This window comes from Diplodia corticola (assembly GCF_001883845.1).
Source record: "Diplodia corticola strain CBS 112549 chromosome Unknown scaffold61, whole genome shotgun sequence".
Classification (NCBI taxonomy): domain Eukaryota; kingdom Fungi; phylum Ascomycota; class Dothideomycetes; order Botryosphaeriales; family Botryosphaeriaceae; genus Diplodia; species Diplodia corticola.
In genome coordinates, this window is record NW_017971540.1 from 1 (window position 1) to 25,329 (window position 25,329).

Sequence of the window (25,329 nt, forward strand, 5' to 3'; positions counted from 1 at the left end):
ACCCTACCCTAACCCTAACCCTACCCTAACCCTAACCCTACCCTAACCCTACCCTACCTACTAATAGACGCGGGTATAGGTATTACTTTATAATAATCTTTACAGCCGATAATCTTAATATTAAGTAGCTTAAGGGCGAAGTAGCGCTCTTCGGAAATAACGCGGACGTTAATATAGGCGTTTAACCGTCTATATTTACTATAGAAGAATCGGCTATAAATTCTACTACGGTAGTAGTAGTATATATAGGCTATCTACCTAGGCGGATAGTAAGTTTTATTAAATTATATAGTCTCGTAACCCCCTTCTTACTCGGGAACGTAGTAGGCGTAGTTTTCGGGGCGCCTATCCGCTAGTAGGAAGTTACGAACGGGCTTACTATCGAAATCGAGGTCGAGAGATAGGGGGTAACTACTATAGCCGTTAGAGGAAAGAAGGGACTCTACGGGTATAAACGCCCGCCGAGGGTAACGGTCTATTTAAATACGTATATCGTTTCGGCTAACGTATAGGTTATATTAATCTAGATCGGGCCCTTCGTGCGTTTAAAGCGGTAACGACGAGAGTTTATTAGTAGTATTAAATACGTTAGAATTTACGCCGCTTAGGTCGACGTCTATATCGTTAGCGAATAGACTAGTTTCTATAGGCGATAGTAGGCTCTACGTTAATATTTCTAGTACTAGCGACGGCGATTGGCGTTAAGAGTATAGATATATACTAGGCGAAAACCTATACGAAAAGCGAATAAGTCGAACCTCTAGCTCGTAACGATAGTAATAGGCGCGGATAGTACTATTTAAAAGTAGAAAAGAAGAAAGGTTAGGAGGAGCGAGTTTTATTAATCGATAGATATTAGAGGGGGGGTAAGAGAACGGGTAGGTTTAAGAAAGGTAGTAAGAAAGAGAGCCGACGCGACGAAAGGATACTAGAACGTAGATTTTATTAGGAAAGTAGAAAGGGATAGTAGTATAAGAAGGTAGGTTTTATTTATTAATAAGATAACGGCTTTAGAGAGCCTTTATTCTATTATCTTTCTAGTAATACGCCGGCGGCTAGTAGTAGAAAAGGCGCGGCTTAGCCTAGTAGTCGCATAACGTAAGCGTAGTATAGTAAGATATAGATAATAATATACCGATAACTTTAAAGTCTATTTCTTAGGCGAATAGGGCGGGCTGCGGTCGATCGAAGTAGAGTAGGGTATAAGATTAATAGTTTTAAATAGCGATAGAAACCGACTAGGTATAATACCGTATTTAGATAACGGAAGAACTATTATTCCGGTTATACGTAGGTCGGCGCCGGCCGGCCTAAATCGCCGACGTATTAATTAATAAAACTTATACCGGAAAGCTATATATATAATAGAATAGAGAAGAGGGTGGGATGGTAATAGACGCGTTCTCTACGCTAGAGCTAGAGGTAAGAAGAGTTCTCTCGTATCTAGATTTTATCGTCTTCTAATAAAAGAATTTTTTAGTATTATTCTTTTCGGATCTTATTATTTCTTCGGGAGGGCGGGTTAGGGCCGGCGGCGGAGCCGAGGGTAGGAGTAGAATCTATTAATTAATAATATCTATACGTATTAACCCGTAATCTTAAGCCCGTTTCGGTAAGCGTATACGCGTCTACGGTAATATATAACCGAGAGAAATTTAGTGCGCCCTTAATAGTAAGTAGTATTTAGAAATAGGAAAACTACGGGTACCTAAAAAACCGTTAACCCGTACGGTCGACCCTAAGTTTAGCGGGGATTAGAGATCTAAATACCTATTCTATAGTATTAGAATTATAATCTCCGTCTTTCTACGTTAGTAGAGGCTAGTTCTAGTTAGAGGTCTTATATTCTAGATCGATTTAGTAGACGAAATCGTTTAAGGCTAGTTAACTAGTAAACTATACTATAAAGATAAGCTTGATACGATCTTAATAAAGATTACTTTATTTAAGAGTATTTATACTAAAGCGGACGACTAGATCGGCCGCTTTTAGCTAGTCTAGACTAAGAATTAGATTATAACCGTTAAAGAACGCGCTCTAGAATAAACGTAGTTTAATAGTCCGCTTAACGCCTATTCCGTTCTTAGCCTAAAGAATAAGTTTATAGAAGTTTTATATTATTATAGAATAGCTATCTAAGAACTATACGCGGAGTATACGCTTAATATACGAGAAGAGTACGTAATAAATACTTATTAGATCTTATCTAATAAGATTTATATTACTTTCTAAATCTAAGAGAGTTTTTAAGACTACTAGCCCTTCTAGCGACTCTAAGAGAACGTTTATAACGATTCGTCTAGTTAAGTCTTAGTCGACTAGTTCTAGAGATAGACGACTTAAAGCCGCTACTAGAACTATATTTTTTCTAAAATCTTATTATCCTTCGAGCCGTCGGCTCTAGAAGAGATTTAACTACTAGCTAAGTTCTTATTAAATCGATAGAAGACCGAGTTACGCTTCGCGTACGAAGCGCCTACGTCTTATCTACGAGTCGACTTCTAGAAGTTCTTATAGCGAGGCGGCTTATATCGGCTCGAGTTCCTCGAGCGACCCCGCCTACTATTAATAGAGTAGGCCGGACGCGGGCGCTTATTATCCGCGTTCTAGCGCTATTATTCTTTCGTCTACGCTATTTTAACTAGGCCGAGCGTTTACTTAAGGCTAATAATTAAGTTATAGAGTTTCTTAACCCCCTAGATAGTCTTTATTATAGAATATTTAAGAAGTTTTTTACGATAGATCTCCGGAAGATTCGTAAAGAAGAGATTAATAAGAAGATTCTTATCGGCTATCGCGTATAAAAGCTATTTATATAGGCTTTTTATACGGGCGCGATACTTTTAATACGATATACTAGACTTTATTAAAAAGCGGTAGAATATAATAGTATTCTTATACCGCCGTAAGATAGAGTTTCTTACTTAATCTTAAACGATTACTTTAAACTTCTTAAAGAGAAGCTTCTTTTAGGTTACGAATTTATCTAGGCGTTAATAGATATATTAGACGATTACTTTATACTTCGCGAGGCTTTAGAGAGTCTAATAGATTCGCTTCTTAGTATTCTAGTCTTATAGATTAAGTATATTAAACTTATTATTTAACTCGTTAATCTACTTATTAAAGTAGTACTAGATCGCGGTTTATAGTTCGAAAATATTTTTTTCTCGCTAGATCGCCTTCCGCGCTTCGAAGTCGAGATATATACGAGAAGTATACGTTTTAAATACGCTTAGCTAAGAGAGTATATTAATACGTTTTTATAGACCCTTAATTAAAGCGTTTAATTCGATAATTTAAGCCGAGAAGGTCGAAATTACTATAAAGAGCCTATAGATTTTAGTCTTTAGATTTATAATAACGTCTTTAGACGTAATTATTATAAAAAAGAGTTCTTCTATAGCGGTAAATATTAGGGATATTTTATTAGCGTTATTATCTAATTCGCTAGAAGTTAGATAGTTTAATCTAGTTAAAAAGTCTTATACGACTATAGCGTTTTTAGTACGCGACGTATACGCGTCGCGTATAGAAAAAAGAGTCCGCTTAGAAGGTATTTTAAACCGGCTATTTAAAGCGAAGAATTCGAATATAAGATATAAGATATAAATAGAAAGCTTAAGATAGATATAAAAAGAGGGCTTATAATTAATAAACGAATTCTTAAGAGATTCGGCCTTCGCTCGTAGGCCGAAGAACTTTTATATATAGCTAAGCGAGAGTTACGTAACTAGTATATAACTTTTATAAATCTCGTATACGAAGCGTATATAAGACGCGGCTATAAATTCTTATACTTTCTATATTTTAATACTAGAATTATTTTTTTATATTTTAATTCTAGTATCTAGTTTTAGATATCTAGTTTCTAGAATTAGTTTTCTAGTATAAAGTTCTCTTTAGATAGCTATACTAGAGTAGATACGAGTTCTTAATCCTCGCGAATCGAGACTTAATTATTATTATTTATATTTTTTCTTACTCGAGACCCCGTCTATCGTAATTTTACTATAGATAGTATTACCCTTAATAGTAAGTAGTATTTAGAAATAGAAAAAATACGGGTATCTAAAAAATAGTTAACCCGTATAGTCGACTCTAAGTTTAGCGGGGATTAGGAATTTAAATATCTATTCTATAGTGTTTGAAAATATAGATGGTGGCTCTAAAGGTAAAGCAAAGCGGCCCGAGGTAAAAGGCGGTGGACTGGCCGATTAGTTCTATATTTCCCGATAGTAGGACGGTCTAAACCTTAGCGTGGCGGCCATCGAGTACAAGCCACCGCACAAGCTAAGCCAGGAGAACATTGTGGTGGGACTGTGCGGCGAGGTCATGCCAGCCCGGGACGTCCAAGCCGCCTCCGACTACGCCATCCGGTTCCACGCCCTGAGCAAGTAGCAGTCCCTCCAAGGTTACGCCGTGCTGCGCTATCCGGTACGTACCTACTTATCTTCCTCTCCGTCCATCTACCACTGTTTCCCCAGAGAGCTGACACCCGCTTCCTCAGCACCGCCGCACGGGGCAGCGCCTCGGCACGCCCATAGCGCGGCCAGACCAATCCCTCTCCCTCATGCACTACGGCGCAACCCCGCTCCCCGGCGCCGTCGTCCTCTCCGAGTGCGCGTTGCACCCCTACCCACCCATCTCACCTCCCGCAAAGGCAGACATCACGCTCAATGGGGCGCCGTGGCAGCTGTGGCGGGTGCTCCGCGAGCCGCTCGTGCCGGGCCCTTCGACCGAGTTTAAGGGACCCAACCCGGTCGTCAAGAACCTGCCGGTGGGCAGCGTGGTCGACATCGTGGTGCAGAACGAGCTGGACGTGGGCTTAGTGATGTACAAGCACAACGACGCGACGTTCCATCTGGGACACGGCGAGGGTCCATCTCACTAGGGAGATGTGGAAGAAGCGAAGAGGGATGGAGTGGTAAACATGGTGGATCCGCCGATGGGCTTCTTCCACGAGCTGCCGCCCAAGGGCTCGCTGGCGATACGCTGGCGCATCGAGCAGCCGGCGATGACCATGTTCCATGTCTTCAACGCGAAGCAGTTTGTGATGGGCATGCAGGTGCCCATGTTCGAGGGGGACGATCGCTGGCCCGAGGTGCCGGAGAGCGTGCGGGCGAGGCCGCACGTCGAGTTTAAGATGCCGGAGAGGATGGGAATCTTTGACTAGCCTTGTTCTTAGAAGTACTTCTTGTTCGAGACATATATATAGAATTTTTAATTCGATACTCTCGTCCGGACGATAGCTTTAACTACCTATGACATAAGCAAAACCGGATCCACGCTAGCCATCGGCTACGCGAAGGAGCTGTACGCCTCCACGCCTGTCCAATCTCCGCTCATGAAAAGAAAACCCCACATAGGCAACCCTCCACGCCTGTCTGATCTCCGCTCAGGAAAAGGAAAACCCACACAGGCAACCCTCCACCTACTTCATCTCCTTCGGCTCCACGACCTTCTTGCCCGTAACTTCCTCCACGTCCCGCAAGATGATGTCAACTGGCGTGATGTAGGCATACTCCTCATACAAGGGGCCCCCAAACAGCACACCAATCCAGGCCCCAGTCTCCGTATCGAAGACCCACGACCCCGAGTCCCCTCCTTCGGAGAATGTCGTCTGGCCCATCTCCGTCTTGACTTCCGCGTCATTGTGAACCATTAACGCGCTCACCACGCTGCCATAGCTACTCTTCCAAGGCTCTTTCTCCCCAAGCTGGATCCAGGACTTGGTCGTCGAGAGCTTCCCCGTCGTCCATCCTGTCGAGCGACCGCACTTCATTACGTTGCAGTCTGATCCTATCTTCGCGACGGACCAGCCGGGCACATCTTTCAGTTGCCAATGGGAGCCATCGAAGAGCCCAGGGGTGCCGGCATAGGCTGAAGGAAACTCGTTCTCTAGGAGGCGCGGTGCCGCGAGGGTCATAAGAGCCCAGTCGAGAGGGGCGTTGTTGGGACCTGCGATGCGGCAGCAGCCCGAGTGCGCGAAGACGTGGCCGAAGAGGCGGGGCGCAGCGGCAACACGGGCGCGGTCGGCGAGTATGGCGTCGAGCTGGATCTTAGTTTCCTCGAAGTAGGCAATGGTCTTGCCTAATTCGACCTTCAGGGCGCGGCTGGGGTTCCCGCCGTAAAGCCATTCGTTCAAGGCTTCGATTCTAGCGTCGTAAAGTTCAAGCTTGGCGGAGGTGTCGCGGTCGCTGGGAGAGTGGACGGGAAAGGCAGTGGTGGTTTGGTCGAGACAGAGGGGCGGTGGTGCTGAGGCTGCGGCGAGGGCGTTCGTCTCGACGACGTGGTAGCACGTCATGATAGCCGTGGTCTCATCCCCATCGTTGTCCTGTAGGGTTAGTTTTCCTCCCACCGAACCGGTGCCTCGAACCTCGGGCGGAACGGTTACAGGTCCCATGGACTGTCCGATCCTGACTGGCGGAGCCCAGAAGAGACTGCCCATATTTTCTACGGCTCGGCTGCCTCTGCGTCTTCCAGCTCCACACCATGGTTGGGCCTGGCGAACGATGATGGCGAGATTGAAGGACTGGGTGACCTGGGAAATATTGGCCTTGAGAACCGTCCAGTAGGGGGAAGAGGCATCCCAAGCCGTGATCAAAACCGTTTGACGACATTGCGCCATGTCGGGCACCAAGGCCCTTCCCTGCAGGCCCAGGGTTTGCCATTCCATATCCGACATACACTCCATGATAGTTTGTCCCATCCAGTGCTCCCACGCCTTGATGAGCTCATCGTCGCTTGCCGGGATGGGGTAAGTGAATGGATTAACCGCTCTATAGTCGATAATCTCGACGACGATGGTGGGACCGGGGTTGCGTAGTTGAGCCACCTTCTTGGCTACCTGTACTACGGCTTCTTCCCACTCGAACCTGTCGAAGTCCGTTGATTTGATGACGAGCGTGACCTCAGTACCGTCAGTGGGGACCACTCCTGGCGGGACCCGATGGGCAAACTCATATCCCCAAATCTGAATGCCGTGAGCGCGGATGATGTCGTGGAGCTGCTGCATGACCACGTCATAGTCATTCAAGAGGTGACGGAGGTCGATATCAGATGTGCCCGTCTGGAGGGGGAGAGGCCGGAGGATAGGGTGAGCGATTCGGTGCTCAGCCTCATCGATGACGATCTCGTCGCGAATCTCCTCCTCGCTCCTGGTTTCCGGTCCACGATGCCGGTAGTGATGTGCGGGGCCTGGAGAAGCCATGGTGAGGTTGTTCCCGAAGGACGGTGAGGATGCTGGCTGAAGGGCAAGAAGTTGAAGGTGAGGTGCAACAACGGTTGCCGGTGAGGTGCAACAACGCGAAGAGGGTGGATGGCAGTGGCAGCCCACGAAGACAAAAGGCGAGGGTCGAAGACGAGGGTCGTGTAGAAGAAGAGCTGTACCCACGGGGAGGGTGTGGACGGCAGGGCAAGAAGTTGAAGGTGAGGTGCAACAACGGTTGCCGGTGAGGTGCAACAACGCGAAGAGGGTGGATGGCAGTGGCAGCCCACGAAGCCAAAAGGCAAGGGTCGAAGACGAGGGTGGTGTAGAAGAAGAGCTGTACCCACGGAGAGGGTGTGGACGGCAGGGCAAGAAGCCGAAGGGTGATGGTTGGAGGCGAAGAGTGTGTCGAAGAGGTTTATGAAAGAAGTCAGAAATGAAAGACTACGGCTGCTGGCTACGCCAAGCCAAAGATGGCGCTAGCGCGGGCTTTTCTCAACGGGAAAGCTTCGCTGCGGTGGGATATGACGTCAGAATCGCAGAATAGGTCGCAGACATGGAAAGCGCCCGAACGCGCGAAGCAGCTCCCTTCATTGCTCTTCCACGGTCCAGCACGGCCAGCGCCCACGGTCGGCTCCACGAATTCCTTACGAATCCGCACATGACGCCAGCTTGCAATAAGTCAAGAAAGTCCTTCAGCATTGTTTGCGACAAAGGCCCGCTGTCTACCGCCCATGTCGGATATCCCCCGGCTCAGCAACAACATTCTCTGCAACCGCCTCAGCAAGCAGCGTGACCGAATGCCGCAGATTCTCGGCCGGCGGATTCATCGCAGCACGAGGGCTTGGAACAGCCAGCGCGAAGCCAGCACGCGGAGAGCAGAAACACGTGGCAAGCCGCCTCGGAACCAAAGCCCACCCCCCGCCTTGATCCGTGTATATAGATGGCGGAGACCGGGGAAAGATCTGTCGCGCGGCATAACAGGGGCCTGCAACATTCTGCACCGGGTACAGCCATCTTTATCGGCATCATTTTCGATGTGTTGGACGCTCAACACTATTCCCGCCTCGCCCATGGCCAAGACCAAAGCCACAGCCGATGGAAGACGAGCTACGGCGGGCGCAGCGGCCACTTGCGTTGAACCTCCGACGGCCGGAAGAACCAGAACCTTGACATCATCTATCACGGCTCGGGAGGCAAAGGCTTAATTTGACATAAAGGTCGGGCTAGTTAAAAGCTCCGCCCTTACGTTCTCTTGCTCGTTTGGGAATGCATCCCACGGGATGATGCGTTGAGGGTAAAGGCGACCGGCGGGCTTGGTGACGTCGCCTCAAGTGGTCAGGGCGAGGTCCTTCGTGGTTTTCATCGAAAGGGAAATGCTGTGGCAAGCTTCCAGGTATTCGACGAGCGTCCTTGGGGCTACGAGAGCCTCTCATGATCCTGCGACCTGGCGGGCAAAAGACGGGTGTCGTAGATGAGTGGTTCGGTGTAGTCAACTTGAGCCTGCTTGAGCCTGCTTCAGGCGACGCCGTCTTCTGCTCTCGTTCGGCCGCACCCAACCCCTCCACTCTCTCAACACACATGCCCATCAACCACGATTCCCAACCACGACGACGCGACACGATTCCCGACCACGACGCGACACGATTCCCCAGAGACGGGAAGGAAACGCGGCCGCTTCCTCGCCCTCGTTACATCGTCACCATATCTCCTGCGTGCCAGGCCGGTCACAGCACCAAGAAACCGTTCGGTCCCGCTTCCGCGGTCGCAGAGCAGGCCGACTGTCCAGCTTCTACCCAGCGAACGGCTTCATGTGCGCGGTGCCCCCTTCGCTGGAAGAACTGGGGTCTGCAGAGCTCATATCCTACATTCTTGAAGAAGTAGCTGTGTGTTTCGTTCTGCGCTGCCATTGCCCCGTCGCGTTGAGCCTTGGTCACCTGGCCGTGTGGAATCTGATGGACTGGATCGGGAGCGTGTGCAGCGGGGGAGGAATCATATAGATTTCTTTTGTCCCGCAATTCCATCATAACGGCGAGCTAATGCGTCTTTGCGATGGAAGGGATCGCGGGTAGATATCTGATTCATATCTTGCGTTGCAAATGGCGTCGTCATCCACGGAAAAATTGGCTGTGCCTTCAAACACGCCCGTCACCATCAGAAGCGACTCGGTCATGAGCTCTAGCGTTTGTCGAAGATGTTGTTGGAGTCCATGAGTTGTGCGCCTGACGAAGGGTGGAAGAGTTTGCTCTTGAGTTGAGTTAGGCTGCTGGATTAGGAAACGCATACAAAGGGTGGAGAGTGAAGATGGGGGCGGAGCGGGGTGGGAGAGAGATCCTTGTGCCGATCTTTTGAGGCGCACCTAAGCGCATGCGGCCCGACGCCACGCCTACCACCTGGTACACCGGCGCGCCCATCTGCCCGCCTCCATCGCCCGCTGCCACATCGCCACCCTGAATCCAGCCAGATAGCTGGAGGGAGACCGTCGTTTGCTTGTCGCTCTGCGCACGGCCCTTTCAACCTTATTGGGAGATTCCGCCCGCCTATCCAACCACGCCCGTCGGAGCCCTTTGGCTTCTGCACTGCTATCTCCTCCATCGACACCCCCGCACGATTCTTGCACACCGCAGCAAACTGCTGCCGACCAGAAAGATCACCGCCATCCTTCACCCTGCAGTGTTCCGACAACCAACAGGTAAGCTGAGCTTGTCCTACCCCGTCATCAAGACTGGCAAGCTGACAGGGGCAGAACAATGGGAAAGCACAGCCGACCCGCCGAAAGGCGCCCCCTCAGTGCGGCTTCGATGCGTTGAGCGCCGCGCTGCCCAGGCGCGTACCGCCCGACATGCTACTGCTAAAACGGCACAGCGGCTCCCGCCCGACACTTAGCCGCTTGCACCCTCTTAGTAAACTTTCAAGACAGATTCGCAATCCCCCAACCCGAGCCAAATTAGCTCTCAGATCACTCGAGACCCGTTCGGGGCAGAAAGCCGTCCTTCCTTAGAGACGTAGGTCCAAGAGGACACGATGCCCACGCAACCGATAGAGAACGACGACTTCTACACGACTACACTCAGCAGTCACTAGCAGTAAGAAGCGTCTCTGTTGTCGGCCATTCGACATAGATCCTCGAAGACACGACTGTCACGCAAACGAGCGGCGACGAGGACTTCTACACTCCACGGACACAGCGTACAAGGAGTGTCTCCGTATTAGGAAATAATTATTTCCTAATCGGGTAAAATATCTCTACCGATAGAAAAATACAGATCTCGGACGCGGGAACAACTTGCACACCAACCTCCTCCGCCAAACTCTCAGCCGACGTCACTGCAATAGATCAAACACGAGGTTGTGCTGGCCTTCGTGAAGGCGAGAAAGGCGCTTAGTCTCTGCGAAGGCGAGCCCGTGCGGTTGGGCGTCCCCCACGACCGAGCAAGGCGGCTGCGCCGTGTGTGACCGTGAAAGGATCAGTGCACGCATGGAGGCATGTTACCAGCTAAGTATAATCAGTAATCCTGACCCATGCCAATCATCATGTCGAGGTTTTCTTTGACGGCAGAAAAGTGGTACATTACTTGCTACGAATTGCACTTGCGATACATACCGTAGGTTCAACTGGAGTATCCGTCGCACCAGCACGTGTGGCCACAACCATGTCGCGTGCGCATGTGAGAAAGTTGAGCAATTACCGCCATTATATACAGAGACAGCATTTGCTGAAGACGAAAGGCAACCGCCGGAAGAATGATCTGTGGTACAGATCGACACCAGCAAACCCGCATTGAGGTATCAAAAGGTACATGGTCGCCATGATCAGCTAAGGAGAAAACAAGAACTTCGACATTCACGAGCCGACGTGAATGGAGTTATGCCCATACAACACTCCCGCTTCGTAAATCTCCTGCTTGCACTCAAGATCTTGCCTGCTTGCCGCTTTCAGCGTTTAGCTGCATGCACTGAAGGCGTGCGGTTGCTTCTGCGCATGAATGAGCACAGTCACCCCACTTATACCTAGTAAGGTACGATTTCTTTTCCTTCTCGTTCCACTCGCGTGCGATCTGATATCCCATCATGGCTTGACACAAATAGCAGGGCTGGTTACCATGCCAGTTTGGCGTTCGGAACGCGAGACCCATCTCAGATGTACCTCCGAGGAAGTTTTCCTCATCTCTCATCGCAGGGATGGCGCGGCGACGAGCCTCCCATAGAAGCACTGATGGTTTAATGCTGTCGTTGTTCAGGAGAAGCTCACGTTCAATCTCGAGCTCAATCTCCTTGAGCTTCTGGAATGCAGCATCCGCGAGTGGAATATACGCAGACAGTTGAGTGTCACGAGAGGCGCGGGCAACAGACATGATCTCTGGAAAGCCGGACCATTTGGGTTCATTCGCCCCAAATACCAGCCCGCGTTGGCCCGGGTGGGTGCACGCGAACACCATGAACGGTCTTCCGTCAGCCACGTCTTTGACAGCCTCGTACTGGTATGGAACGTTCGGGGGCGCGGGTAGGTTGAATAGTGTCTGCCTTTGCAGATGTACTACGATTGGTTAGCCGGAAGTCAGCGTTTAAAAGTTTGGTCTGGCATTACGCAAAGTCTCCTTGGCGCCTTCTTTGTGTAGACTCAGCTGGATGTTTTCTTGACGGCATAGCAGCCGGTAGAGCAACTCGTAAGGACAGGCAGTAGGGACGGACGAGGTGGGGATCTCTGCCCAATGCTTGGTCTTCGCCCGCAGCGTCTTGATGTATCGTCTCAAAAAAAGAATTGATTCATTAGTTGCCTCGATGATGTATCCGATGTTCCGAGTGTCGTGATGTGCCTGTTTGTCAATCCATACAGCTATGTGGGCGGGTTCCTGCCGATGGCTTCCGAGGACTGCTGTGATTTGAACGAACGATTCCCAGATCAGCGTCATCCAGTGATATGCAGCACGCCTGAAAGCTACAGCTTCCGGGCATTCAACCTTTGGTAGTCCCGTTTCCATGAAGATGCTGACATCATCGATAAGCGATCGGCTAGCCTGCAGGAGAATGGCCAGGGGTGTTGCCCATTTCCGTGACAACTCAGCCGGAGATGCAGTCGTGTCGATATCAATGACAGGCCGTAGTGGGGCCATCTCTTCTACAAGTTGCAGAAGAGAACCCGTCTCCATTGTGACTTAACGCGCGCCGAGAGAAGGGAGCGACACGATCTGTAGGTTGAGTGTGGGAAGGCTCAAATTGAGCCGCCGAGGGGGCCGTGGTGCGCGATGAATGCGAAGTTAAAGGAGTCAGTGGGAACCGCCGAGGGTACCGAGCGAGGAGTACGATGGGGAAGGACTGGAGTTTGAGCCGCGACGGGACGAGAAAAAGAGTCGAAGCGTGAGTCGAGGTCTGGGCGACGCGGCGAGTTCGGTTTGGAGCCGCGGGTGAGCGGGCTGTTGCGAAGGAGGATCAACGGTTGCGGCGGAGTGACGGGCGAACACAGCCGGGGCGGAAGTGAAAGGCGCTGGCACGGATGTATCACGCGGGCGCAGATGGAAGCCGTCTTCGATGGGGCCACTGCGGCCTTGACGTCATGCCAGCACCTACTAAGAATGACAAGCTGGCTGAATGGGAAGGCGGAGCTCCCGCGCCGCGGTTGAGACTTGAGTCTCGCGAGATGAGCGATGCAACCACAAAGTCAGACGACACGCTCATGAATAGGTCGTCATCGCGGAGGACTGGAGGAGAGTCAACCTCAGCAGTTTCAGCAGTTTCAGCGGTCGCAGTTGCAAATCCAAATTCAGGATCAGTAGCCGGCTGCCTGCCGTTTCTGTCGCGGTGGCTCGTGCGCGCGGCCACACACTTTTGCCGCTCCTCTACTCTGCCTCCCACCGTCTTCAGCCCCATCACGCACCGGGAACTGTGTTGCCGTCAACTCCGCCATCGAAACCGACGTCCGCAAAGTGAGTGTGCCGATGTCACTTTCTTGCTCCTGGAAGCCGACTAACCTCAGTAGGCTCGACCTGCTACGTCTGACCATATAGAAATGGCGACGTCAACCGCCAGTGGTATGACCGTCCATTTCTGCATGATGAAAATACCAGAGCTGACCGCCGGCAGGCCAACCCAGGGTTGCTGAAGCAGAACGATGGTTTGAGAACGCCGAGCTCTCCCAGGACAGGCCTCCTGGTATCAAGAACCTCCCAGATTCCGGGCTCCACTTCTACCGAACTTCACATCAATGGCAACATGTTGGCGCCGGATCCAACAAACAACAACATGTGTGTCCCCGCCATTGGCTACAAGTCTGCAGCATCCTCCGCAGACGCGAACGCAAAACGCCCTGCAGTCCAAAACCAGCTTCCGACCGGAGACTTCGTGCTCATCCATGTGGACCTGGTTGACGATAAGGCCCCGGCGATATTCGGAAAGCTGGCAAGTGAGTACAGCTCATATGCCCTTCGCTCAATCATCTCCACTGTCGTCGAAGCCAAGGCCATCGACGTCGTCATGCGCGTTGACAAGAGCATGATGACGAGTTTGGACTGGTGGCAAGGTCTGTTTGCTTTGAGACATAGTCCTAGCATCGCATGGCATAAGACCGACCTCGACAAAGGCCAAGGCTCGGCCTTTTGGTGGTACGCAAAATGGCGACAGTATCGGTATCAGGAGATAGTATCTCCGAGATACAAGTACCGGACGATGAGAAGACGCTGTGGCGCACGGCGGATAGCGTTGCTCATGGCCTTCTAACCGCCGACGTCAAGCTTCCTCTTCCACCCTGGCTTGTCGGGTCAGAAGAGCACGAGAGTTTCTCAAAGACCCAGGTTCAACCATTCGGCGAGCAGGTTATGCCGCGTTTCGTGGACCGTGTCGGGTTCGAAACTGTAAGGTTATTGGATCAAGATAGACAATATGAATCGTATCAGAGTCAGAACAGAGACGAATCGTTATCGATTCATCCTTACGTTCCTCTGGCATTCTTATAGCTAGCTAGTTCTATGTCATGTGCGTGATTGACTAGCCTTGTTTTCCTATGCTTGGCATTGAGCTTCAATGGGTCCCAAGGTCTGTCAGTGAGGCTAGCAGTCCGTCTCTTGACAGAAACGGTCACGATGGTCAGTCTCCTACGTGAGCGAGATGTGCAGAGAACGATGCTTCTCAAGACCATCCCCCCCGTCTCCACCCACACGGCAACCTTCCATCGCATTGGGTCCACTCAAGTCTTCATAATCCAGCTACGACTCAGCAGACTTTCAAATGAGACAACCAAACCGGCAGAAGTATGCCGCCTCCAACTCAAGCGTCCAAACTCGGAGACGAAATACGAAGCTTTCGTTGTGGCAGACATCCCCCAGGCTTGGGGCCTTGCCCTGATGTCAATCACGCCGGACACTCTGGCAGTATCTTCAATTGAACCTGAGAAGGTTCAAGTCACCCTCGAGGATCCGGAATGGCTGGTCGACAATCTCGCTTCGGGTGTGGCCGCAGCCACGCTGCTCATGGATGCTGGATCAAAGCAGACCTCTCGTATTTGACACCTAACGGGCTACTTCATCAACGCTAACGCGCTTCAGCCGGCCGTCGCCCATGCGCACCACGCGTACAAGCTCAACCGGATGCCGGACCCTTTCGGTCCACAAAAGCTCCTTGCCGAAGCGCATTTCGCCCAGGCGATTTCCGATGCGTGCGCAGGTGAATTGCTCGTCCGAAGGCTCCATGTAGCCCCATTCATCCCCGGTAATCTGAGAGCGTATGCCCGTGTACTCGTCTTCCACGGGGAACATGTCAAACAAGACGTAGAGGCCGTCAATGCAGCCAGTCGGTGCAATGCGTGCAACAACGTAGTAGCCAGTAGGCTCCCACAAGCCTTCGGCGGCATCTTCAATTGTGTCTGGAAGGGCCGCGACGTAGTACTGCAGCTCCCCTAGCTGTTGGAACTCGAATCCTGGTGGATTGTCGTCGGACTCGGCGGTGCGGGTGGACTCCTCGGAGAGGTTGGCCTCGCGGCGGTTGGCGGGGCGTGACGGCTCGCGTGGCTGAACGGTAAGATTGACGCCAAGGAAGCAGGGCGGGAGAAGCTCGTAGGGAGTAGACTCTGCGTTGAAGAGTTGATCGTGGGGCAGCAGGCCGTAGGCTTTGGGGAGGAGGCGATAGCCGGTGCCGTCGCTGGTGCGGCCGAGCGGCAGCCAGGGTCGCACGTCGCGGATTTGCCAGTCGATGAGCAAGTCGGCATCCTGCATATTGTGGAAATTCATGCCATCGACGTGGGCAACGAATTCTTGGGGAGAAGCGGGGGTTTCGCATTGCTTCTTCGTCCGCTCGTGGCGGCCGTACATCCACCTGTAGAAATCGTCTTTACCTTGGGTATCGGGAAACCACGCGTGCAGCTGTTCGTCGAAAGTTTCACCCATGTCTAGCTTTATAGAATGGGAGACGAGAGCCTGGCATTTTTCCGCAAGTTCCACGGGCATAGGTGATGTGCGAGCTCTTGCCTCTTGGGGTAGGGGAGGCTCATAGCTCGAAGCTGAGGTAGCAGAAATTTTCTGCGCAGGTGAGGTGGCAGAAACTTTCTGCGGTGAGGACATGTTTGCGACGCGGATATTGTCTGAACGCGAGCTTGAGGTGGGCTGACTGTGAGAAGGTTGGAGGCGGGCTGATGATGGAGAAGGTTGAGGGTGCGGGCGCGGGACATAGAAGTACTTGCAAGTGCCGCTCTCTGCGTCATCATGCGCCGGGTTGGGCAGGCGCCCCCAGCGGCTGCGGCTTTGCACTGTGAACCGTGGCTACGCGCCCGCGACAATTCGGAGCTTATCCGCGGGCGCATCCCCAATCTTCCAGTTTCATCCAAGTACTGTCGCTACCTTGGTCCGCACTTCTGCCTGCCGGGGAGAAAACTCCGACCCACCCTCTCTGTTCTATGAGGAGGATGCACATGCTGTTCGTCGAATCGGAGCCTGGGCGCAGCGTCGCCGGAAGGCTTCCTTTGCCGTGGGTGCTCTGCGGGTGAGCGCGCCGCTACTGGGTGCTTGCGGCGGGTCCATGGTCGTGATTGTTGGGTCGAGCTGTAGGTCTCAGGGTCTCATCTATTCCGGTCGGCTGAATGCGCTACCAGACCCCAGCCTCCAAACCGTCGCATAAGAACGTGACTACGACATTGACTCATTCACGCTCGCTGCTCGCGCCCGTCACCTCCAACAGCGCGGATGCTCAAGGACGCGCTTGATTTCGTCGCCTCGAAAGACCAGGCCGCCCTGCTGCAGCCCACGGCTTCGCCGCCACGGTCCTACAAAGTTACCTGGAATTTCGCGACATGACCCGACCCTTGGATTGGGTGCTGCAACTTTCCGTGGTTGCGGGCCACGAATGTTTGCGAATAGGCGTTAGGTCGATGACGTCTAAGTGCCACTAATGTGGCAGCCGCGCTGGAACAAAGACTGCTACCAAGCTACCAGTCAGAACTCCAACTCAGCCCTGCAAAAACAAACACGTCGCCGCAATTACTCGCAGCTTGCATCACAGTTTCTCTTCCCTTCCGATCAACCGGATCATCAAAACTATGACTTCCCGCCGCCGGGACTTCCTATCCGAAGCCAGTACCGTCGGCGCTACCGCGTCCTCACTCCGAGCTGATATAGCCGACAATCTGCTCCTTGTTGACCTACTGAACAACGAAAATGCCCGCGAATCGGACTTCGAAAACGCCTTCACACTTGAACAACAGCTCGGTCGGCTCCTTTCCGCGCGTTGCATGATCTCCACGTCCTCAAGCTTCGCCGAGCAGCAGCATGCTGCCATGGATGGCCAGGCAACATACCGTCTCATCGGCTGGGGAGCATGTGGGGCCGTCTATGCCCAGCATGGCTCCTCCTGGGTGCTCAAGTTGGCCAAGACAGACGACCACCAGCTGTGGACAGATTACCTGATGAATACTCGGGCTTGGGAGGCCCTCGCGAGGATACCCGAGGTTTCCGAAGAGATCCACATACCGCAACCAAGCTTCTACGTACCGAAAAGCGAACGGGGTTGGTGGGAAAGAAACCAAGACATGTTCCCGACCGCAGATTCTCCAGTCCACCTTCCAACCGCTGTCCTTTGTACCGAAAGGATTCTTCCCCTCCCTTCCGAGATTCGGAATAAACTCATCGAAAAGTTCTGCGCTCCGCGCAACCGAAGCAAAGCGCTTCAGTCTCCCGGAAACAAGGACTGTCTGGTCCGCACATATCTGGGAAGCCGCCAAGGCAAGACTGGCGGACTGTTCTTCTCTCTGCGCAACTTCAAGTTGCACCTCAATCAGATGTTGGAGCTCGAAATGCCGACATTTCAGCTGGCAGAGTACATGGCTGGAGCGTTGGCTACAATGCATTGGGAGGCGCGAATTGACGCCAGGGATGTCGAATTCGTCCTTGGCAGCGCGCCAACCTACCCCCTCATCAAACCTCTTACAACAGCAGAGCTTCAAGAAACGGAACCCGATACGTACACGGAGATGAAGGTTTGTCGTAAGACAGACTTCAGGCAGCGCACTGTGCACCTTTGGATGCTCGATTTCAACCAGTGCAGAACAATCTCCATGGATGAGTCTGGAGTCTACCAGGCGGTCGAAGCATACATCATCAACGACCCATACTATCCTCGACCACCCAAGAACGATGAGAACGATCAAGATCTCGCGCTCTGGAATGTCTTCGCCACCAGATACCTTCGTATCTCCGATCGCATTCTCCGCGAAACCCCGGGGCTCCGTGCTCTGCCGCGCAAATTCCTTCACGGAGTTATCAAAGTGCACGAAGAGAAACTCAAGATGCAGGAGGAAGCGGCGGCGGCCTCGGCTCAAGCTCCTTGAGAGGTTTTTTTTTCGGTTTCTTGTTTTACCCCTACTGTACTATGGCGTTTGGTTGAGTTTGTGACGCTGGTAGTCCTTTCCAGTATCGCTTGTTGCACGTAGTACGTAGGCTCTACTATGGCGTTTGGTTGAGTTTGTGACGCTGGTAGAACCTTTGCCTCCGATATAGAACATTGACTTCGGCTTGTGTCCATGGTGCCGTCTTGCAGCAGTCATGAAGGAGGATGCTCGTGCTGATTGTTGGCTGCAGATCCTTGTGCTCCTCCTCTGGGGCTTGGCCGCGAGTAGAAGCCGACATGTTGACGCCGGCCGAGTCTGCGGGACCGGGCAAGGGTGGCGATGGAATTATCTGTTCCGATATAGTGCTGTTTGCCACATCTAAGAACAGGTCGTGAGGCAGCCCGACTTTAATGAGGTTGGTTTTAGCAATACGCCCGCGCCTCTGCTAGCCGAGACAGCCTATCCTTGACAGGAAAGTTTTTTCGTGCCGGCGCTCGATTACTAATCGTGCCGGAGTGAGTTCCGGGCCTACCTACTATGACACATGAAGTTGATCGATAAGGCTTGCATTATTCATCGCCAACGCAAACGGGCTCAATCTCCTTACGACCCTTATTGACTTTGAGGTACTCGCGGCGCCAAGTACACTAAGAGATGTTTATTTTCAGGCTTCTTATTCTTTCCTACGATCTATAATTATGTCCATCATTTAGCTCAAAACACCATTCCTCTGTGCCAGTTGAAGTCGAAAGTGCTTCAGGGGTGTTCAGAAAATCCACAGTGGCCACTGATCTTTCTGGACGGGACAGGTCAATAGCGAGAGACCTGACGTTGGCTTGCACCAAAAGTGCATCTTGGATCCGAGTACGGGTTTTCTCGACTGACCAACTGGAGGGTATGCCGCAAACTCTGTACGTCGTGTAATTGGCCATCAGGCCATCCAGACCGGCGCATCTGCAGCTCGGCTTGTTTTGGCTGCTTGAGAGAGAGCGGCGAGTGGGTTGGTGACTGATGTGGATTATAGCAGGTGAGGAAAAACGAAAGCGCTGCGAGGCTGGAAGGCTCGGTGGGGCAAGGCAGTATGTAAGAGAAACTCACCACGTTGCGTGAGGCTGTGAACGCATCCAGGCGGGGATGCGCTTCCAGCAGCCTTGGACGTCCACTGATGGCCAATGCAACTGCTACTGCTGGTAATGCTCGACACCACTTGGCTCTCTTAGCAAGTAGCTGAGAGCCTTTACTGCTGCCTTACGAATCAAGTTGCTAAAGTGCATCGTGGCTGAGGTTGTTTGGTTGGATAAGGCTGTAAATTAAGCTGCGCCACCATCAACCTAAGTAAAAAGTGAGGCTCACTTTGCCATAGGGGGCCGCCTCCGGGATGGTGCTGGCGTAGCTGTCTGGTTGGCTATTAGGGTGCTGGGGCCAAGGTGGCCAATCAGCTGCTGATTGTAGGGCGCGTAATTGGGTTGCTGATGTTTTTTTTTTTCAATACTAGCAATGGAAGTCATTCAGGAGCCGGAGAGACCGATATATGCAGGCTAGGTATTGTTCCGGATGTTTTGGGGCAATTGTTGGGCGACATAGGTCATGGGTCACGCATACAGCGTACGAAGCAAGGCAGCATAGTAGTGGCGAAGCAGCTGTCGCAATGATGATGGGAATGCGACAGAGATACGAAAAGGCTCAGCTTTTAACGTAAGTGCAGCACGCCATCAATAGAGTAGATGCAGGTGGCTGACAGAGAGGCTGAAGGGTAGAAGCGGAAACGATGTTAGCCGCTTCCAGGTGGCAAGGTTGATTTTTGTGACCAATTATAAGAACAGCTTCGCCTCACTGTCTCAGCCCCGCACTGGTCATCGACACCTTCAAGGCAGCCAATAGCTGTAGTTGATGGCTTTGATAATTCCCATGTACAGGGTGTCGACATGACTGTGGCTTCAGCATATGGGGCGGTCAGAAATGGTTCATGTCAGCCAGCCTTCTCGTATTTCGCTCAGGATCCCACCCCCTCAAGCCTCGCTCGGGCTTTCAGCCGCTCAAAACGTCGCCTTATTTCCACTCCGTCTTTCTACCGCTCAAGCTTGTCGTCACCTCTGCTTCAAAATTACTTTTCCGATGCAACGATCATGGCAAAGTTCAAGCCCGATTGCACGTTACCACCGCCGAACACGAGATTTGTCTCTTCACCCACAGTCCGTGGCACTTTGGACATTCTCTGGTCTTGCCTCAGCATCTTCGTTCTTTGTACCTGGTCGATATACCACCCAAACTTGCCCGTTCAGGCTTGTCCCAAGAATTGGAAGCAAAGGCTCCGGAAGCAATCACATCTTTTCTATCGCAAAATACGTTTCTTCGTAGTGATGCTTTTCATGCCAGAGGCAATCATTGCGTTCGCGGCTATCGAGCTTCACTCGGCAGTGATCACGCTCAAAAAAGCAAGGACAGAGAACAAAGACTGGACTCTGGCCGACAGTTTCCTTCTCGATATGGGTGGATTTGCAATCTGTTTTCCAGAAGACGACGAAGCCGCAGTGAGAGGGTCCAGTGATGAACCGGAACCTTCTAATCTACCTACATCCCATCTCCATAGCCCCCGCGATCCTGGCGGCTCCATTGGTTCTGCTGGCTCCGTCCTCTCCGAATCAGGTTCAAGTCACAACTCAATGACTGGGACTGAGTTCTCGGAACACGTACAAACCTCGTCCGACTCATTTCGGGAACTTGGATCCCCTCTCCCCTCCGGGGATGCACAAGCGAAGCGTGCTCAGTGGTTTTCGCAATATGTTCCACTTGACCGGCTTGAAAGGAATACTCAAATAGAAAGCCTCAGAATGGGTCAAACAGGCTGGTACCGGAGCGATCGAAATCTGCATACACTTATGGAGGTAGAGTACGACTGGCCAGAAAAGCTTCACTCGAGACACCAAGACGAAGCTCGCAATCTGGCCTCCCTACAGGCAGACACTTGGATCTTGAATGCGGCCCAGATCCAGTATGCAAAAGACCGGGACATTATAGCTCAGCATCCACAGCTCACGACATCCGATCTCGAAGACAGGAACAAAGGGAGCTATCTGGTCAAAGGCTTAGCCGTCCTCCAAGTCAGCTGGTTGATTGCTCAAGTATCCGCAAGAGTCGATTACGGACTTCCATCAACCCAACTGGAAATCGCTACGCTTGCCTACGCCGCATGTGCCTTGGTAATATACGTCCTCTTCTGGGAGAAACCACAGGACATCAAGAACATGTCGAAGGTTAAAGCACAACGCTTTGCCACTGCTAAAGAAATGATGGAAATTGCGAAAATCGGACCAAGGACTGTGGGATATAGGCAAGTATCACCATGGACACCCTGGAATGCTTTGCATCCCGTAACCAGCCGATCCGAGATGCTACATGACTTTACTGTGTGGAGTATATATGCTTCCGTTGGGGCAGCCGCCTTTGGTGCAATACATCTTCTCGCATGGAATTTTGTGTTTCCAACCCCCATCGAGAAACTACTATGGAGAGTAAGCTCTCTACTTACCTGTACTCTTCCTCTATCGCTTTTCCTGATTGGAATTTTCATCAATCGTATACTGGGTGGGACTGCGTGGCATTTCATCTCACGTTCCTCTACTACGTTGTATATATTGGCCCGGTTTTTCATCATGGTAGAGGTTTTTAGATCTTTATTCTTCCTTCCCACAGAGGCATTTCGGTCGACCTGGGATGGAATAGTACTACATATCAGTTAGAACCGGATATACAAGAGGCCTCCTACAAGGCATAAATTGTTTACATATCCTTTAACCCCGCTCTAGCCTCATCGCCCACGCGGCACCGCCTACACTCTTACCTATAAGTTTTTCATATTCCCACAAGTCTCCTGCGTCGAGGATCCTCTCTTATCCTCGAGTCCGTAGCCGGCTGTGTCGGCGAAGACGGATCCGAAGGTACGGAGAAACGATCATCAACAACCTGCGCATACTGAACCTGCGTGCCGCAGCAGCTGCCCTCCTCCACCTGCGTGGAGGCGGCTGATCGGACATTTCCGCTAGTCTGCACGTCCGGCCTTGACGGAGAAGAGTCCCGTTCGGGGCTTCTCGGCCGACGAGCAGTGCTGGGCCCGAATGCCGAAGCCGCAGCGTGCAGTTCTCGGCGATAAGCTTCTACCAGACCGCTGTTGTCGCTGGACTCCTGAGTCGGACTGCAGTCGGGTTCCATTTGCTCGCCCGTGTCACCGTCGCCCTGGCTCGCAGTAACGGACACGCGCTCTACCCTAACGGCACTCTGCAAGCTAATAAAGAAGAGGAAACCAGCCTTACCGCATGACGGCCTGCCACGTCACTTACCCTTCCCGTAAAGGGGGCCTTATGAAGCTACAAGGATGGCAATCCCGTGGCAAAGGCGGTACACACGATAAGGTGGCAGCCAACACCTCGAGTAGAAACTAGCCTTTCCGCATGAGAGCCTGCGACGTAACTTGCCCCTCCGGTCAAGGAGGCCTTGTGAAGCCACAAGGATGGCAGCCCGGGGCATGTAGCACACGTGATGAGACGGTAGTTAACACCCCCGCAAGCTGGTAGAGTAGCAGAATCCCAGCCATGTCGTATACGAGCCGGCATCCTAGCTTACCGCTCCCGAAGAAGGCCTTATGAAACCACAAGAATGGCAAGCCGGAGCTAGGTGGCATACACGATAAGGCTGGTTTTCACTACTCCATCAAGATTTCAAAACCATGTCCACCAGCTGATAAAAGAGCCTGCCTCTTATTAAAGCTTTGTAAAGCGGCAAGAAGAGTAGGCACGGAGCTAGGTGTGTATGGAGCGGTGGAAATCGTTGGTCGTCGGAAGTCAGAGGACGTCGGATCGAACGCGTTCAAGAGGAAACAGAAGGCCTAGAGGCAAAAGTAATACCCCTCCAAAAGCGGTATTCCCACCCACCCGGGCTTTTTTCAATAACGCGGGCAGCCCTGACTCGCAAGTCAGCCTCTCGCTCAACACCATGGCTGGACGGTGGGCATCCCGAGCCGATGAATAGATACACCCTTGTCACCCAAGATCCGGCCGATAGCCGGCACCTCCTACGGATCCCCGATGGCGGTACCTGTGCCATGGAATTCGGCGAATCCCGTGGCGGGAAACTGGGGAATATTGGCAACTCAATGTGCCCTACTGATCAGGACCTCGTGGATCTCGGAGCTTGAGTATGCTGTCGCGGTCGTCCTTCCGTCCACTTGGCCACAGGGGCCTGGATAAAGACATGAATTAGATCGCCATCTTTGCGGGCATACTTAGTCTTTCAACAAGGATCGCGTTCACGGCCTCTCCGCGCACGTAACCGTTAGTTTTGGTGTCAAAGGACTTGCATGATCCAGTGGATGACAGGTCGTCCTGCTCGGCCAAAGCAACGGTCATAGTAGGCGTGAGGATGAGGTTGGTGCCTGAAACCACGGCCGAGTCGCAATCTCCCGAGTAAATGACCTGGCAGGCTTCTTGCAACCAGCCAGCGATGAGGAGCACTCCGGTACGGACCATCATGCTGCGAACAGTCAGCAAGGGACGCGCGGCGGGATCCATCTCGCAACAGATCTCGGTTCTTCCAGTCGAACTCGTACGACACGTGGTTCGCAATGGCGAAGTCGCCGTTGCCGGTGACGCGGTACATTCACAGGAGTTGCGGGTCTTTGGGTGAAGGATCCAGCCAGTGCTCGCCGAATACGCCGACGTAGCAGCCGACGTTTCCACCATGCCAGTTCCGTTGCCCCCCGCTCTCCATGCATTCCCAAACCACTTCCAGCAGCAATCTCTGCTGATGATCCAGCCTTTCCACCTCTGCCTTGCTCATCTAAAGGAAGGATACGTCGAACTGGCCGAGCTTGCCGTCTAAAGAGTAGCCACGCTGCTCCTTTACGGTTCCCGATCTTTCCCAGGCGCTATATGAAGCATCCGTGTTGAATCCCCCTCGGGCACCCGGCACTGGGCTGGTTTCTCGCTAAGTTTCCAGAAGTCGCCGAGGGAGCTAATTTTGCCGGGTATTCTCGGACCAACCAACAATGGCGATAGGCTCGCGAGACCCCGAGCCCGCTACACAGCTGTGGCCATTGAATTCGTATTCAAAACTTGCTTCACAATTCACATGGCTTAGTCGGCTAGCTCTATTCGATTCGCTCGACCTCAGCCCATCTTGAAATTTGCTTTGGCTCTTTAGCGCCTCCCGAATTGCCATTGGAGCCATTTTGATGATCGAAGAACAAGTGGAGGCTAAAGGTGTGTTGTCGGGGGTAACAATAAGATGACCAAATGGTACCAGGTGGCAACACTGTCTGGAGTGGATCCTTAACCAGGCTGCGGTCGCCCAAATTGGCCATAAACGACTCCAGATGCTTCGTCGAGGTCATAAATATCACGTCAGTCATAGAATTGATAGGCTCCTTCCACTCAAACTGGCTGCCGACAATGATAAAAGGTATTTTGGGCGCGGCTTTGCTCCCCCTGACGTCTAGAGTCATCGCGCTGCGTTCCTTGGTCCTTTCCGATGATATGCACGATTCTTCTTTGCCACCACGACCGTATTGAGTGACAGCCTACTAGACCGCTCTGATCATCCTTGCAAGTAAGAGTGGGGCTGTTGGCTGAAAAAAGTCAACAGTGCCACCAGCTGAACCAGCATAGGGCATGCCCAAAGAGCCAATCGTCACCATTCGTTTGGATCAGCAGTCGCTGTTGGTCCTGTTCTCTGTCACAGGCCGTCAAACTCTATACCCTGCAATTCTTTCGTTGTAACACACACAATGGCATAATTCGATACAGTCACAGAAGTGAGCTCTCGTAACGTGTCTTGAAAACTAGATTCTGGGACGAGGAAAGGTGGTTGATAGCAAAAGGCCCAACAGGTTGATGTCGCTCCGCCCCGATACTTGCAGACCCGTGACACCACTTGGTGGCAGCACAGAAGTGGCCAGTGGAGGTAGGGATTGATTGGTCAAATGGGCAGCCGCAGCTGTCGATCAAGCCGCCAAGGTTCGTGTTGAAAAAGATCGTCGCTTGTGCACGTTGTCTCCAGCTTGGCGGGACACCCACTTCCCTGGACACCACTTTTGAGTAGATCCTGGTCCTTCCTTGGATGCACAGGCGGGATCATGATCCGTCGTTGGGGCCTTTTCGAACTAACCTCTCCTAGGCGATTCCAGCTCGAGGGACCCAACATCGGAAACCTGGAGAGTCCCACCGATCGGTGTACCTCTAATCAGTCAACAAACCATCTTGGTGGCCAAGTGTCGAAATGTCGGTATGGTCAACAGTAGAACAAATCCCACGTCCGGATC

The 25,329-nt window shown here is 52.0% G+C and overlaps 8 protein-coding genes across 8 annotated transcripts; 4 read left to right on the forward strand and 4 right to left on the reverse strand.

The window, feature by feature from the left end:
* Nucleotides 1–4,573: 4,573 nt before the first annotated feature.
* Nucleotides 4,574–5,176, forward strand: BKCO1_610001 (multicopper oxidase; the record flags this gene model as incomplete). Its single annotated transcript, XM_020277974.1, has 2 exons — nt 4,574–4,822; nt 4,895–5,176. The coding sequence occupies 2 exons, from the start codon at nt 4,574–4,576 to the stop codon at nt 5,174–5,176; spliced, it is 531 nt and encodes a 176-aa protein (XP_020126672.1).
* A 258-nt stretch (nt 5,177–5,434) lies between these two features.
* Nucleotides 5,435–7,213, reverse strand: BKCO1_610002 (het-s domain-containing protein; the record flags this gene model as incomplete). The annotated part of the gene is made up of 1 exon (XM_020277985.1): nt 5,435–7,213. The coding sequence occupies one exon, from the start codon at nt 7,211–7,213 to the stop codon at nt 5,435–5,437; it is 1,779 nt and encodes a 592-aa protein (XP_020126674.1).
* A 3,841-nt stretch (nt 7,214–11,054) lies between these two features.
* On the reverse strand, nt 11,055–12,360 carry BKCO1_610003 (3-deoxy-d-manno-octulosonic acid transferase; the record flags this gene model as incomplete). The annotated part of the gene is made up of 3 exons (XM_020277996.1): nt 11,055–11,133; nt 11,222–11,747; nt 11,799–12,360. 3 exons carry the CDS (start codon nt 12,358–12,360, stop codon nt 11,055–11,057), a joined length of 1,167 nt encoding a protein of 388 aa, XP_020126673.1.
* Nucleotides 12,361–13,420: 1,060 nt separating this feature from the next.
* Nucleotides 13,421–14,709, forward strand: BKCO1_610004 (uncharacterized protein; the record flags this gene model as incomplete). Its single annotated transcript, XM_020278007.1, has 4 exons — nt 13,421–13,809; nt 13,848–14,058; nt 14,196–14,239; nt 14,295–14,709. 4 exons carry the CDS (start codon nt 13,421–13,423, stop codon nt 14,707–14,709), a joined length of 1,059 nt encoding a protein of 352 aa, XP_020126669.1.
* A 3-nt stretch (nt 14,710–14,712) lies between these two features.
* Nucleotides 14,713–15,759, reverse strand: BKCO1_610005 (uncharacterized protein; the record flags this gene model as incomplete). The annotated part of the gene is made up of 1 exon (XM_020278018.1): nt 14,713–15,759. The coding sequence occupies one exon, from the start codon at nt 15,757–15,759 to the stop codon at nt 14,713–14,715; it is 1,047 nt and encodes a 348-aa protein (XP_020126668.1).
* Nucleotides 15,760–16,730: 971 nt separating this feature from the next.
* BKCO1_610006 (exodeoxyribonuclease iii xth) lies at nt 16,731–18,017 on the forward strand (the record flags this gene model as incomplete). Its single annotated transcript, XM_020278029.1, has 1 exon — nt 16,731–18,017. The coding sequence occupies one exon, from the start codon at nt 16,731–16,733 to the stop codon at nt 18,015–18,017; it is 1,287 nt and encodes a 428-aa protein (XP_020126671.1).
* Nucleotides 18,018–20,143: 2,126 nt separating this feature from the next.
* Nucleotides 20,144–21,417, forward strand: BKCO1_610007 (vegetative incompatibility protein 3a; the record flags this gene model as incomplete). The annotated part of the gene is made up of 2 exons (XM_020278040.1): nt 20,144–21,352; nt 21,397–21,417. The coding sequence occupies 2 exons, from the start codon at nt 20,144–20,146 to the stop codon at nt 21,415–21,417; spliced, it is 1,230 nt and encodes a 409-aa protein (XP_020126670.1).
* A 1,852-nt stretch (nt 21,418–23,269) lies between these two features.
* BKCO1_610008 (polyketide synthase) lies at nt 23,270–23,669 on the reverse strand (the record flags this gene model as incomplete). Its single annotated transcript, XM_020278042.1, has 2 exons — nt 23,270–23,543; nt 23,590–23,669. 2 exons carry the CDS (start codon nt 23,667–23,669, stop codon nt 23,270–23,272), a joined length of 354 nt encoding a protein of 117 aa, XP_020126667.1.
* Between the last annotated feature and the right edge of the window lie 1,660 nt (nt 23,670–25,329).